Source organism: Bufo gargarizans, chromosome 2 (assembly GCF_014858855.1).
Source record: "Bufo gargarizans isolate SCDJY-AF-19 chromosome 2, ASM1485885v1, whole genome shotgun sequence".
In the NCBI taxonomy this organism is placed as follows: domain Eukaryota; kingdom Metazoa; phylum Chordata; class Amphibia; order Anura; family Bufonidae; genus Bufo; species Bufo gargarizans.
In genome coordinates this window covers 479,688,292-479,704,208 of record NC_058081.1, presented here as the reverse complement: position 1 = coordinate 479,704,208, position 15,917 = coordinate 479,688,292, and the positions used below count along the sequence as shown (strand labels likewise).

Sequence of the window (15,917 nt, the reverse complement as noted above, 5' to 3'; positions counted from 1 at the left end):
GAAAGGGTCGCCAACGCAGCTGGGGCACCACCAGCACCTTAGAAGTCAGGGTTAGCATGGCTGAAATGTGGAAAAGCTATGTCAGCACGCCACAACAACCAGCACCACCAGCTGATATGGAATGTCTTAGCAGGAGGCAGCATTTCAGCAACATGGTGGAGCAGTATGTGTGTACACGTACTGAATGACGGGTCTGCCCCCCTTCAACTTCTGGATCTCCAAATCGGGAACATGGCCTGAGTTTGCCCTTTACACCTTGGAGGTGCTGGCCTGCCCTGCAGCCAGTGTATTATCTGAAAGTGTGTTTAGCACGGCAGGGGGCGTTATCACAGGCAAGCGCAGCCGCCTCTCCACAGCCAATGTGGACAAGCTCACATTCATTAAAATGAACCAGGCATGGATCCCTCAGGACTTGTCCATTCCTTGTGCAGAATAGACATGTATACAGGCACTAACCTACAGATCAATTGCATCATATTTTGGATATTTCACACTCTTTTGGAGTGTACCCTAATGAAAAAAGAATAATAATAAATAATCCACCTACACCGCTACGTCCACCACCTCCTCAAACCCCTACTCCATATGGACCTCTACCTCATAAGTTTTTTTTTTAATGTATTTTATTTTATGTCATTTCACTAATTTGTCTGTTACATTTTCGTGTGAAATTCACAAATTTTTGGGTGTGATATACCCATGCTCTACCTGATAGACAGGTACAAAAAAAAATCACTAATTTGTCTGTTACATTTTCGGGTGAAATTCACCAAATTTTGGGTTTGATATACCACTGCTATACCTAGTAGACATGTTAAAAAAAATCACTAATTTGTCTGTTACATTTTCGGGTGAAATTCACCAAATTTTGGGTGTGATATACCCATGCTTTACCTAGTTGACGGCTTAATAAATTCCACAAATTCTTTTGTTACATTCTTGGGTTGACATTTTACAATTTTTGCCGTGAATAAACCCCTGCTCTGCATAGGTGACGGGGACCGAATTTTTAAAAAATAATCTGTTCCATTGGTGGGTGACATTAACCCATTTCTGGCGATGAAAACCCCTGCTCTGCAAAGGTGACAGGGACTTAAATTCAAAAATTCGTCTTTAATTGGCCTTTTCATTCGATCCTTCTGCTTTAATAACTTGTCCCACATTTCCGCTTCATCCCATTGCAGCAATTAACCATTCTCACGCTCCCTCTCCGGCGTGGAACCCCGATTCGCCGATAACCGTGATCAACATGGTAGGCTCAGAAAAGATCATCGAAAGTTGATAGAGAAGATATCCAAATGGATCGTGGACGTCACAGGGACGTGCGATCAGGCAGAATTTATATAGAGTCAACAAAGCGGCAGCAGGACCTTTCCTGGCTAAGGTTTCCAAATCCAAAATACCCCAGTGACATTCTATATAATTTTTTATTAATCACTCCAATAACAGGGCATCTTAAGAGTCCTTTATTGTTATTTATCGTCACTACCTCCCCGAGTCGGGAGTGGGTAATTGCCGTGCACCCCCTCCTTAACTTGGAAGCTTATGCTTCAATACTTTGTCCCATACTTTCGCTTGATTACATTTAATTTCATCCATTGACCTCCCTTGGATGTGGTATCACTTCCTCAGGCTTGGAACCCTGATTCCCCGCCACGCGTGATCTCCATGGTAGGCGCATAAAAGAACATCGAAAGTTGATAGAGATGATATCCAATTGGATCGTGGACATCATGGGGATGTGCGACATGGTGGAGCAGTATGTGTGTACACGCCTACACATACTGAATGATGGGTCTGCCCCCTTCAACTTCTGGGTCTCCAAATTGGGCACATGGCCTGAGCTTGCCCCTTACCCCTTGGAGGTACTAGCCTGCCCTGCAGTCAGTGTATTGTCTAAACGTGTGTTTAGCACGGCTGGGGGGGATGCTTACAGGTTATATTTCCGAATGTTTTGGGGTGTACCCTAATTTTAAAAAATAAATTTAAAACCAGAAAGCAGTGTAGGCTACCTCCTCAACCTCCTACTCCATATGGACCTTGTCCTCCGAGATCAAGATTATTATTTTTAATTTTACGTATTTTGTTATTTAAAGTAATTTCCCTATCCACATTTGTTTGCAGAGCACTTACCATGCTCTTAACCATATTTTGCTGGCATTTGCAGCCTCTAGCCCTTTTCACTACATTTTTACAGCCATTTTAGTGCTCAAAAGTTTGTGTCTCCATTGACTTCAATGGAGTTCGGGGTCAAGTTCGGGTCCCGAACTCGAACTTTTTTGTGAAGTTAGTCTGAACCCGTCGATCGCGAACATCCAGGTGTCCGCTCAACTCTAGTGACAGGTCCTCTTTAAATGTCCATATTTCAGCAGTCTTAAGTAAGGAGAAGCTCCTCTTTTGCCAACTTTCAACTTCGTGCAGACTTCAGTTAGAAAATGGAATATTGTATGCCAAATATAAGCAAATCACTGAATAGTTGCAATGATGCATAAAGACCTTCATTTATCTCATGTATACATAATAATAGCAGGATTATATGTTCTTTGTAGTCTGGGTGTTTAGAAAGCTTTCAGCTACATTTCATTGGGATGTATTTTCAAGAATGGATTTAACAGTAAAGTGATCCTCATTTATAGCAGACAAGTACATAACGCCTAACAAAGAAAAAACAAGGAACTTAAGACTTAAGTAAGAAAAAAAGCATTTAATAAGGTTCTCAGGAGATTTTCCAGAGGTGTGCATTCAGAAAGTATTATTACACTGGCTGATGATAAGAGTTACATCAAGGCTCCTCTAAGCATGTAACACCAGCATAGGGATTAGCAAACAAAGAGGAACCCAGACATTGTAAGGGATAAGTACCAATCCATCTCTGTGTAGCAAAACGTTTCTACAAAGCATAAAGGCATGAAACCAATCCACATAACTGGAGCCTACAGACATGGACTGTCTGAAACCTTATGGTCACTTCAGACTGAACAATTCAGCAGGCAATTGTCAGGAAGGGACCTTCTTTGCAAGTGACTGCTTGTCAGTGAAGGAGACCGCTGCATTTAAATGCAGCAGTCTCCTTCACCGTGTTCACCCCTATACAGAACCATTGTTTGGTGGCTGCAGGGCGTGTTTACACAGCACGACCTGCTGCCGGCAAACAACGATTTAGGTGCCTACAAAAACGAATGAAGAGCGTTTCACTCTTTCATCTTGTAATTGGAAGATACACTGCCAGATAATTGCTAACAAGCTTTCCTATGAACACTCGTTAGTTATTATCTGGCAGATTTGCGGCCTGTGTAAAACGCCCTAAAGGCTCTGCCCATCAAGTAGGCTATATCTTAAAGAGATTAGCTCATCAAGGCAACCCCAATACTGTAAGGGCCTATGATCATCCAGGGGGATCCTCACTCACTTATGACATCCCTCTATAAGTTGACTGGAGAGCTGTTCTCTAAAGGGGATGTCCTATGACCTGTGCCTACAGGTAACTCTGGAACTGATTATTCCACACAAAATTAGATTGTTTCCATATTTTTCTAGCTAGATACAACTGTATTGCCATCCTCAGGACAGCAATACAATTGAATCTAATACATTGGAAGAGCTAAAGGATCTGTGATGACATCACAGGTCATGAGACCAGTAAAACAGGCAGTGGTTGAGAAAGACCTGCAATGATGTCACTATCATGTTACCAGTGCAGGAGAGGACGGCAGTGAAAAGGAGAAGTCCTGGGGGAAGAAGCTGTGGTGAGGTCTGCTACATGAGCAAAGGTAAGTGAAGGGAGAGGCAGAGCAATGCTGGGAGTTGTGGTTATTTAACTGGGACTGTATGTTAGGACTGATGGGTGGGATGTTATTTACATTGAACTGTGTGTTGGAGGTGGCTGGGGAGGGGGTCATGTTATTTACATGGGACTGTATGTTGATGGTGGCTGTAGGAGGGAGTGATGTTATTTACATGGAGCTGTATGTTGATACCAACTGTGGGGGAGAGTGATGTTATTTACATAGGGTGGCCAGACTTCCGGTCTTAGGCCGTACAATCCGGTTTTCTGGCTCCCTGTCCTCCATCCGGCCAGCAGAACAAGGGCAGTCTCCACCTACTATAACCTACTGAGCGAAGATACCGGAGGACATAACGGGAGAACGGAGCAGCGCCTAGGGATAATAGTAAGTGCAGTGATATCCCTGGGCGCCGCTGTATATGTCAGGATACTTAGTTCACAATGTTTTTCCAGGTGAAAGGTCCTCTTTAAGATGTGATTGTACCAGTAAGTAGTCATCCTGTATCAGCTAAACTTTTATGTTTGTCTAACTTTACTGTCAAAGCATTTGACCATGGACAGCTACCATGGGTCTGTTCCCATTAGTCTTCAACCATACAATCCAGAACTGCTAAGAATAGAATTCTGAGTGGCTCAAAGATGAAACAAATCAGCTTCATGACTTAATTGTTAGGCAGATGGATACTTTGAGATGGAGCCAGCAATTAGATGCTCAGACTGAATGACTTGATCAGACTGAGCACCATCATAATTCTTTCTGTAACTTCAACCATAGTTTCCAGGGCATGTGCAGGACAATCTGGTTAATTTTTCATGTTTCAAGATGGGATAGGTCCAAGATGAAAGCTGATAATAAGAGGAAAATGCAAACAAAATATTCGCTCCCAGGGTACCCAGTGACTTTGGAGGTAAACCAATGCAGGACATTCTGTTCTAATTGCAAATGTTGATCAATATGGCATGGTCATCGGCCAACTGCACTTCATTAGTTCCAATCTGAACACTACATTTTATCCAAGCATATCAGTCATGAGACTATTTACTGCTGAGTTATACTGGAATGTGACACAATACTTATATTGCATGACTAAAGTCACCACTATGATATAAATAACAAATTGGGTAATAATCCATCATCCAGAGATCAACCAAGTAACAACCATGTTGAACCCTCTCTATGTAATCCATGGGGTGGTGGATACATATAGTTCTAGTTGTACAGTAGATGGCCCACTTGGTCTTTTTTTCTGTTGGCTGTGCCACTACCACTATACCCTACTAAGACTATATTAGCAGTGCCACATAGTTCTTAAGTAAATACAGTCATACAGGGCTCAAGTAAGACTAACATACAATGACCAAATAACAACTCCATACATGAAGGAATCTACTAACATATAGTTATAGTCATATGATGTCTACCTAATACAGCTGTACAACATATATTGAGATTCCTGGTGGCCACAAGCCCCTACTGTCAGGCCATCTCTGATGCCCCCTTATAGCTGAGCATTTAATACATCAAGTGTAAGAACATATGTAGCAGACCCCTCAATCCTGGCTGTACATATACAAAGTATACAATATAACAAGAATAAAATCCATCTATATTAAGCAACCTCCTTTCATCCTTGCTTAAAATGGACATTATTCATTCTATGTCTTTAAATATATGTCTCCTAAAACCATTGTTCATTAAATTGTGCAGTTTCTGCTTGACGCACACTATATCACTATATTCCCAGGGGTCATGCTCTATATTTATCTGCTTCTTGAATCATATACTTTAGGGGTAAATTGCTCTACATTTGATACAATGCATCATGTTTGAGGTATAATAAGCACTGGCAGTTTCCTGGGGGTTACATTGGCATAGTAAGCTGAGATTAATTCCACAGCTCTTACATATTTATGTATAATATAGTGAGGCTAGAATGGCAGAATAAAAAAGTACAGCTGAATTACATACAGTATTAGGCTTTGTGGACCATTTATTTTCTAGGGAATAGTTGGCCCAAAAGAGATTATCTGTGGAACTGCAATACCAAGTACAACATTTAATACATGCCAAGATAGGAAATGGGTCTTGATTCATACATATCCCTTTCCTTGAATTTTCCTATGACTCTTGTCCTAATTGAAGTAAATCTAGATGGTCTCAGATGTAGTAGGCAATCAGTGATACACTTTTTCTGTCTATATTTCTAACAATCCTCCCAGCTCTCTACAAGAAAGGCATGGTGTCCCATATCATTTTTTGAATGACCTTCAAGAGAAGCTGATAAGTGATGGACATTATTGACATACAACCACTAACATTGATGGACTATTTTAGCAATAGTTGAAATCTGTAAAGGGGCAGAAGATTTCTCAAGTGTTGGAATCTGCATTGTACATGCTCTGATTGCTATTCAAGGCCCATGATGGCATGCTTTGTGGAAAAACTTGACAGTAGACCAGAGATGAGCAAATTGCTTGAAATTAATTTAGGATCTGATTTTTCTAAATAAACCTTGTGATTTGAAAAGTCTCTATTTTTTTTCTTTCTCTTGGTTTTCTCTTTCTTTGTCTCTCACGCTCCTTGGAAAAATTCACCCAAATTGAACTCCAAAAAGACTGGATTCTGAAGAATCCAATTCTTTTATTTAATTTAATTTTTTTGAGTTGAATTTATATTCTGAAGAATTGATCCACTCATCTATGCAATATACTATTGGACCTATAAGTAAAGTCAGTACAGCTATGATGCTTCTTAACTACTGTTATTCAGCTACTATAAGAGGTGGCACACTGAATATCTGAGGTCTACATTGAGCTGTGAACTCCTAGATGCCAGGCATATATTACTAGCCTCTACAGAGCAATTAACATGAGAAAGTACCTAGTCATAAAAGGGTTACCTATGGTTGGAACAACAGGTCTGTTTTTTCCCTAAAAGAGCACCAAGGTTGTCCATGTGCTATTGCATGTATTGAAGCACCCTATTTATGTGAATACACAGTAGCTGAGCTGCAATACCAGCCACAACCAATAGGTAAGAGTGGTGACATTTCTGGAGAAAAGCAGACCTTTCCAAATGCTCAATAACACTTTAAAAATGACACACTAACCTCATGCCCTGATCACATATTTTGGCTTCTGGTCATGTTTTCCTTTCTACTCTATTCTCCATCTGAATAGGGTCATTTTGCTGAAAATCACCTGGATTTCTGCAAGCTCCAATTAAAGGGGTTGTTTCAAGTTAAAAGTTTAGCCCCTCCACAGGATAGGGGATAACTAAATGATTGGGGGGGGGGGGGGGGGGTCTGACTCCTTGGACAGGGGTCCCCTTCCCTCATCATAATCGAGCAGCTGTCACTCCGTTCTTCTCTTTGGAATTGCCTGGAGATATCTGAGGGCTGTACTAGGTTTCTGTACAGTAGTTCAATGGAGTTGAATGGAGCGGAGTGCATATGTGTGACTGTCACTTCATTCAATCTAAGGACTAGTGTTGATCCCCTGGAAGAAGCTGAAGGGCAAAATGTGCATCGGGGAAGCGGTGGTGGTCCTGCGGTCTGTATTTACTTGAATTGTCCCTCTCTTTGCTGTTTATCTCCTGTGATTTATGTAAGACTCTGATATACCTGCCATCTAACTATTGCATTGTCTGGTCATTTACATAGGACAGAATATTGTCTACATGTTTACTTAGTGGGGTGTGTGTGGGGGTTCCACCTCAGCACCTCCTATAACCTTTGTTGCGTGCTTACTTTGATGGGATGTATGGAGATTTTGATGGGATGTATGGATGGATGTATTTGATGGATGGAGATGTGAAGCTGCAGGGAGGGACTGAATGCACTATGTATTTGTACTTATATGAATTCCTCTTTATCCTTTCTTTGACTATGTGACCTGTGTTGCTACTGTACCACCGCCTACTGCCACATTAGGATCCATTTTTACTGATGACTAGCATTATGTGTTGTCATTTTTATATATGTATTTCAAATAAAGATGATATTTAATAGTGGTGTGGTGTCATGGTGTTGAACCTGTATATCACATAAAGGAGGGCCTCATTCACATTGTGAATTGTTCAGGTAGTGGGACTCCTACACTCATAAAGCCTATGCACTAAGTAAAAGGGCTGCCAAAAATTACAAGGAATCGGCACTCCAATACACCTTTTATTACACATAAAGGAGGGCATCATAAACACCCTTGAAAAATTATGATTGATGGCCTACTGGTGACCCTCAAAAACATTAGCAGCAAGGACCTGCCGGTGACCCTCTAAAACATAGGGGCGAGGGCCTGCTGCTGATCTGAACCTCTAAAATATTAGGGGTGAGGGCCTGCTGCTGATTTGACCATCTAAAAATTAGAGGTGAGGGTCTGCTGCTGAGCTGACCATCTAAAAATTTAGGGTGAGGGTCTGCTGCTGAGCTGACCATCTAAAACAATAGGGGTAAGGCCCTGTTGCTGATTTGACCACTCGTTGCTTGTGAAGAGTGGAAGCTGACTGGAAAGGCAACAACCATGTTGCTGCTGGTATTCCACCACTGCCCTCTACTGCTCACAAAGCCTGGCTACAACACCGCACAACAGTCAGTGAGCTGGCAATTGCAAGCTCTGCTGCAGCGTTGCCAGACCGGCGGCAGCTGTAGATAACTTTCGGAAATGGCCACACACCCGGCGCACCTTCACCAGTAGCTCAGGAAAATTGGGGTAGGTTTCCTATTGGGGAAATGGGAAACTGTAGCGTCCCTGGCCAAAAGCACTTGTCCATGTGTTAGTCGTTAAGTGGACCTTCCCAAAAACTGTGTTGGTCAGGGCACGGGTGATTTTACGGGACACATGCTGGTATAAGGAGGGGATAGCACACCGGGAAAAATAGTGGCTGCTGAGTAACAAGGGACTGCCACCGCCATCAGGCTGTGGAAAGCCTCAGTGTCCACAAGCCTAAATTGCAACATTTCCAGGGCCAGCAATTTGGAAAGGTGCGCATTTAGTACTATGGCCTGTGGTTGGGTGGCTGGGTATTTGCGCTTTCGTTCAAAGACCTGGGGTATGGACATCTGTACGCTGCGCTGTGACACAGAAGTGAATGTGCTAGCTGGTGCTTGCAAAGGTCCAGGTGCAGGGTGGGAGGCATCGGGGCCTGCTTCTTGGACAGGGGATTGGCCAGCAACACAGGGAAAAGGAGGCAGTGGTGTGACCCCCCCAGACACTAAATCTGGACCCAGGCGTTTGGCCCACCTATTAGGGTGCTTTGATGGCATGTGGCGGATCATGCTGGTGGTAGTGAGGTTGCTAGTGTTCACGCCGCTGCTCATTCTGGTACGGCACAGGTTGCAAATGACAATTCTTTTATCGTCCGCACGTTCCTCAAAAAAGCGCCAGACTGCAGAACACCTACCCCTTGGCAAGGGAGATTGCCGCAAGGGGGTGCTCCAGGAAACAGTTGTGGGCCTTTTTGGTGTGACCCGCCTTCTCCCTTTTGCCACCCCACTGCCTCTTCCAGCCTGTTGCGGTCCTGTGGATTCCTCCCCCTCTGTACTGCTGTCCTCGCTCAGCTTGCCGCCTTCCAAGGTTGGGTCAATGCTTTCATCGTCCACCACCTCCTCTTCCACTTCCTCACTCTGGTCATCCTCCTGACTTGTTGACCTAACAAGAACCTTACTTACCCTATTGACAACTGTGTCTCATCCTCATCATGAACCTTGTGAAACACTAATTGCTGTTCCCCACCGTCATCTTTTTCTGACCGTGGCCAAATCAAGGAATGGCGATGAAAAGAGCTCCTCGGAATATCCGAGTGTGGGATCATTTGTTTGCCAAGACTCTCAATGGTGGGAGGAAGAAGAATCATGGTGAGGATTCTATTGACCAGACTCTTGGCTACTGAGACTGGACTTGGTGGAAGACAGGGTAGTGCTTAACCGACTTAAAGCATTATCTGCTGCAGTCCAACCGACCACCTGGTCACACTGGTGTGACTTCGAAAGTGGTGTCCTGCACAGCCCTGCAAACTGGGACATGAAGCTAGGTATCGTGGTTAAGTGTGTTTTTTGTGCTCTGGCAGCAGGCACAGTTTCACCGCGCCCAGGGCCACGGCCTCTGCGTGCCCCATTAGCAGCACGGTCACTTCCCCGTCCCTTACTGCTCGCCTTGAGCATATTAAATGGTATATATGCTTGCAAGTATGTCACACATACAGTAGCGCAGGTTTTGTAAGTGTATGCGCAAATAAATTAAACTGAATGTCACAGATATTTTGGATGCGCAAACGTTATACAGGAGATGTAGCACAGGTAATGTCGCTGTCACCAGCGGCGAAAAAATTACACTGAATGTCACAGATATTTAGGATGTGCAAACGTTATACAGGAGATGTAGCGCAGTAATTTCGCTGTCAGCAGTGGCCAAACAATTTCGCTGAATGTCATAGATATTTAGGATGAACAAATGTAGCGCAACAGATGTAACAGAGGTTGTGTCACTGTCAGCAGCGACCAAACAATTGCACGCAATTTAGCGCAGGTTGTACTAATACTATATATGGCAGCTAGATAAAACAATAGTCCTTAAAAAGACTTTTGGGTCTCTAACACCTTTCACCAGTAAACCCTGCCTAAAAAAAAAAACTATTCCTGTTCCTACACTATCTGTCCCTTCTGCTGCAGCTCTCCGTGACTAAGACTGAGCCAAACCACGTGTCATCGGGTGCTATATAGCACCCAATGACGTGTTCCGGCCAGCCAATCACTGTAATGCCAGTAACCAACATGGCTACAGCATTACAATGAGTGCCAGTACCTCCGCACACGTTTATTGGTTGCGTATCAGCCAACAAACTTGCAGGGAGGAGATTCGAGCATCGCGCTTGCGCACACGCGGTGTTCGGCCGAACACCGCTATGTACCGAGCATCGCGATGCTCGAGTGAAAAAGTGTTCAACCGCGTATGCTCGCCCAACACTACTAAGGACACAGGGACTTCCATTCTTGAGATCAGCAGAGGTCTCAAGCATTAGGACCCTCAGTGATCAGATACAACATTGAACAACTCTTTTAAATATGGATAGAATCTAAAACATTTTCCAAGATGTAGTTTTGTTACATTACAGCTTCATAATTCCTGTTACCATCCGTGATCACTGCTAACATTTCAATGAACTGTAACTAAATATTGACCACTGCTTTTTTCTTCCCCAGGGGAGCTTTCTCCATTGTCCGCAGATGCGTGAAAGTTTTATCCGGTCAGGAGTATGCAGCAAAAATCATTAACACCAAGAAGCTTTCAGCTCGAGGTGAGTGTGGGGTGACAACCTTTATTTCTTCCTAGCTGCCACAGATAGATAAGGTCGCAGCTCCATATGGAATAAATCTAGATCCTATCTTTGGAAAACTAATTAAACAAACTCAGAATGTGGGATAGGAGAGAACACGTGTCATCCTGATGGAGAAGATGAGGCGTAAGTGATAGAGAGACAAGAAGGAGGTAAAGAGATGAATACATACAAGAGGCTTAGAGTTATGTTGCAATTACCAAGTGACATAGATCCTCTAGCGCGGCACAAATGGGGGCAATTAGGTCAGATTTGTTGCATTTTTTACATTTTGCACTAAAATAACAAAAGTGAAAATAAAAAAAGCTCATGTCTACACTATTCAAGCTGCAAAAATAAAACAGAAGCCTCACATATACCATTAGAAATCAACTGGATCCCTAAGGGCCATATTGGACCGTACAATTTTTAGACCCATTATCTGGAACAAGTGTTCAAAGCAGGGGCATCTCTAGGTTAATGTTTTGGTCATCCAGGGGCCCACGCCATTCATTAGGCAAACTGAGCCTCTGGCTTTAGGCAACACTGTTCTATGAATGAAGGGGACGGCAATTTAGTACTCTTGCACAGCCGTGCATACTACTGTGTCTTTGGGGATTATTGTACATCATGGTTTTATTGTCTTTTTGGCTGCAATTTGTGGCAAAAAAAATGTGACAAAACCCAATGTACAATGACCCCCTAGGCATAGATGTGTGTAAGAAAGGACCTTTGGGATTGATGATGTTTGCATATTACATAACCGTATCTCAAAGGCCCTTAAGCATCCAAAAGACTCCAGAGGAGATAAATACGTCTATCTGCAGCACTGTCCTCCATATCTGGACATGAGTAATAGTTACTTAAAGGGCATCTGTCAGCATGATCAACCATATTAAATCAGGCATACAGCCTGTTAGGGTTGCTCATGCCCCCATTACTGGAAAACTGCAAATTATATATATGGAGCACCGTGGAGCTGGCCAGAGCCCCTGGAGCCCAAGTTTATAACCCGCTTCAGCTTCAGCCCCTCCCCCCTTCCCTTGGATTGACAGGACTAGTCTTCTAGTGCCTGCTGCCCTCCAAGTACTGAGACCTTTATTCTCTAACCTGTGTTGTGTCTCCCAAGACTGGAAGATACAGTGCAGGCAGGAGAATACAGGTCTCAATGCTAGGAGAAGGCCAGCCGCTCAGTGCACCAGTTAGGTCATTTGTTTTTTTAATCAGCATGACCAACTCTACCAGACTGTATGCCTTGTTAAAAGGGTTTATCATGCAGACAGATGCTCTTTAATATTAATATAGTGCTATTTTTCTGTATGGACTACAGGTGACATTATAATTACTAAGGGCACTTCAATGGACATTATAACTACTAGGGGCACTATAGGGGGCCATTCTAAGTGATGGAATACTGTAGGGGGACAGTATAATTACTGGGACACTATAGCTAGTCATTATAACTCCTGGGGCACTATAGGGGGTCAATATAATTACTTGGGCACTACAGTGGACAATATACCTACTGTGGGCAATAAAGAGGGAATTATAACTACTGGTGGCACTAGGGAGCATTATAACTACTAGGGGCACAACAGGCCACATTATATCTACTGGGGGCACTATAGAGGGAATTATAACTACTGGTAGCACTAGGGACTATTATAACTACTAGGGGCACCACATGCCACAATATATCTACTGGGGCACTATAGGGGCATTATTTCTACTGAGGTACTAGGGGGAGTATTATAACTAGTGGCTACACTATAGAGAGCACTATAAGAGGGCTCATTATAACTACTGGGAGCACTATAGGGGGCATTATAACTACTGGGTACTCTACAGGGGGCTTATAGAGGAGTTTTATTACTACTGGGGGCACTTTAAGAGGCCCTATTACTACTGGGGGCACTTTAGGCAGATGAAAGATGCCTGGCTATCAACAGCACATCTCCCTGTGTGATCCGGGATCTGCTGCCGATGATCAACACCTGAATGAGGGAGGAACAACTGCGGTAGCAATCATCCCTCTCACATTCAGTTTGCATCAGTCTATGCAGTCAGGTCGGTGTAAATGAGTGCTGATGGATAGTAGTACATAGAACAGTGTAGTGCATCCATTGGGTTCCGTATTAAAATGGATATATCAGATAGATATGGTTTATGATAATAGGTACAACAAAAGACTTTTCCTAATCTCAGTTCTTGTTCAGACTGCAGCAGGTTTTTCTTCAGGATTTCCCATAGTTCATTTTAGCCTTGACCAGCCCTCCATAGCCTTTTGAGCAGAGGTGTCCCAATAGTACGCTGCTGGAGATAGTGTCATTTAGAATTAGCTCCCATGGTATTATATAACTATTTTTACTTGATTGCAGTGCCTTTAACGATAACCCTTAGGATACTGGAGGATTTTTCATTTTTGCGTTTTCATTTTTCTTCCCTGTCTTTCTGGAGCCATAACTTTTTTTATTTTTATGTTCACATATCCATATGAGGGCTTGTTTTTCGTGGGGCAAGTTTTACTATGGCGTTCCCTTTGTGGCGAAACTGACCTGTGCCCTTCATTCTCAGAATACCTACACATTTGTTTAGGTATACTGAATAAGGCTACTTTCACACTTGTGGCAGTGTGATCCGACGGAACTGCCCGCCGGATCCGCCGATCTGCATGTGACTGAAAGCATTTGTGAGACGCATCCGAATGCGGATCCGTCTCACAAATGCATTGCAAGAACGGATCCGTCTCTCCGCTTGTCATGTGGACAGACAGATCCGTCTTGTATCTTTTTTCACATTTTTACCGATCTGCGCAATGTTCTTTTACATTACCATATTCTGACCCTCATAACTTTTTCAGAGTTATGTCTACTGAGCTGTGTGGGGGCTCTTATTTTGCGGGACGATTTGTAGATTTTATTGATGCCATTTTATAAATTTTGTTGGGTAAGAGAAGCGATGAAAAAATTGTGAATCGGCCATTTTGATATTTTTTTTTCCGTTACGCCTTTCGCTGTATTGGAAAAATGTTTTTAGATTTTAATGGTACAGGCGTTTTTGGATGCAGTGATGCCCATATTGTTTATATTTTTTATTTTTTTACATCACCATATTCTGACCCCATAACTTTTTCATAGTTATGTCTACTGAGCTGTGTGGGGGCTCTTATTTTGCGGGACGATTTGTAGATTTTATTGATGCCATTTTATAAATTTTGTTGAGTAAGAGAACCGATGAAAAAAATGGTAAATCGGTCATTTTGATTTTATTTTTCCCGTTACGTCATTAGCTGTATTGGAAAAAATATATATATTTTAATGGTACAGGCGTTTTTGGATGTAGTGATGCCCATGATGTTTATATTTTTTATTATTTATGTAATATTTTTTTTTATCCTAACGAAATTAGATTTAAATTTTTAAGTTTTTTTAATTTTATTTTTATTTTTTTATTGTTTTGTAGCCCCTCTAGGAGACTACAATGTCCACTACTTAGTTTTTTTTATAGAATATTACTATACTACCATATTTTTTTTTTTACTAGGCTTTATTTTTCCATTTTCACAAAGAAAAAAACAACACATTAGATAGGGGAGATAACAACCCCCCACAACAAGGTGAAAACCTCAACCGTCACATTCAAGTTGACAGGCAAGATAACAGGATTGTGCATAGAGGCTGCCTAAGCATTCCGCAACAGCCATGAAACAGAATTATTCTATTAGTGTCTGTCCCCATTCACACTCATATTCATACTGGCAGTGACCTGGAAATATCTTAACTACTCCAGCCCAATCACACTGTAACCGAATTTGCACTCAGCCAGATATCCCAGATCTTTCCGAATTTCTCCGGTATACCCCTGGCTTCTTAAGTTAGTTTATACATTGATATACACTGTAGTGCCCCAGACGAAGGTACGCCGAAACGTGCGTTAGGGTTGGCGCCATCCTGGAGGAGACACAGTATGGGTAATTGTACGATGTCCATTGATATTGATGAATTGTTTGCATTTGCACTTTATTGATTCTTGTAATATAAAAAAGGACTGTACATGGACTTATATCCACTGTATGTTTCCTCCAGTGATGTCGCTTTTTATCTCCTGCACCATTATCTTTTAATCATGTCTGTTAACAATTTGTGATTTTTGTAATAAAGTATTGATTCATTATAAGCGGTCTGGCATTTTCTATGTAGGTTATACACTCACCTAAAAAATTATTAGGAACACCTGTTCTATTTTTCATTAATGCGATTATCTAGTCAACCAATCACATGGCAGTTGCTTTAATGCATGTAGGGTTGTAGTCCTATTCAAGACAATCTCCTGAACTCCAAACTGAATGTCAGAATGGGAAAGAAAGGTGGGCTACAACAGCAGAAGACCCCACCGGGTACCACTCATCTCCACTACAAATAGGAAAAAGAGGCTAAGATTTGCACGAGCTCGCTAAAATTGGACAGTTGAACACTGGAAAAATGTTGCCTGGTCTGATGAGTCTCGATTTCTGTTGAGACATTCAAATGGTAGAGTCCAAATTTGGCGTAAACAGAATGAGAACATGTATCCATCATGCCTTGTTACCACTGTGCAGGCTAGTGGTGGTGGTGTAATGGTTTGGGGGATGTTTTCTGGTCACATTTTAGGCCCCTTAGTGCCAATTGGCCATCGTTTAAATGCCACGGGCTACCTGAGCATTGTTTCTGACCATGTCCATCTCTTCATGACCACCATGTACCCATCCTCTGATGGCTACTTCCAGCAGGATAATGCACCATGTCACAAAGCTCGAATCATTTCAAATTGGTTTCTTGAACA

At 42.5% G+C, this 15,917-nt stretch overlaps 1 protein-coding gene across 1 annotated transcript in view; it reads left to right on the top strand.

The window, feature by feature from the left end:
- Positions 1–15,917, top strand: part of CAMK2A (calcium/calmodulin dependent protein kinase II alpha) — a 263,773-nt gene that overhangs the window by 42,900 nt on the left and 204,956 nt on the right. Inside the window, exon 2 of the mRNA XM_044281129.1 lies at positions 10,984–11,078. Coding sequence (XP_044137064.1) covers positions 10,984–11,078 — 95 coding nt within the window. The remainder of the gene's footprint in view (positions 1–10,983; positions 11,079–15,917) is intronic.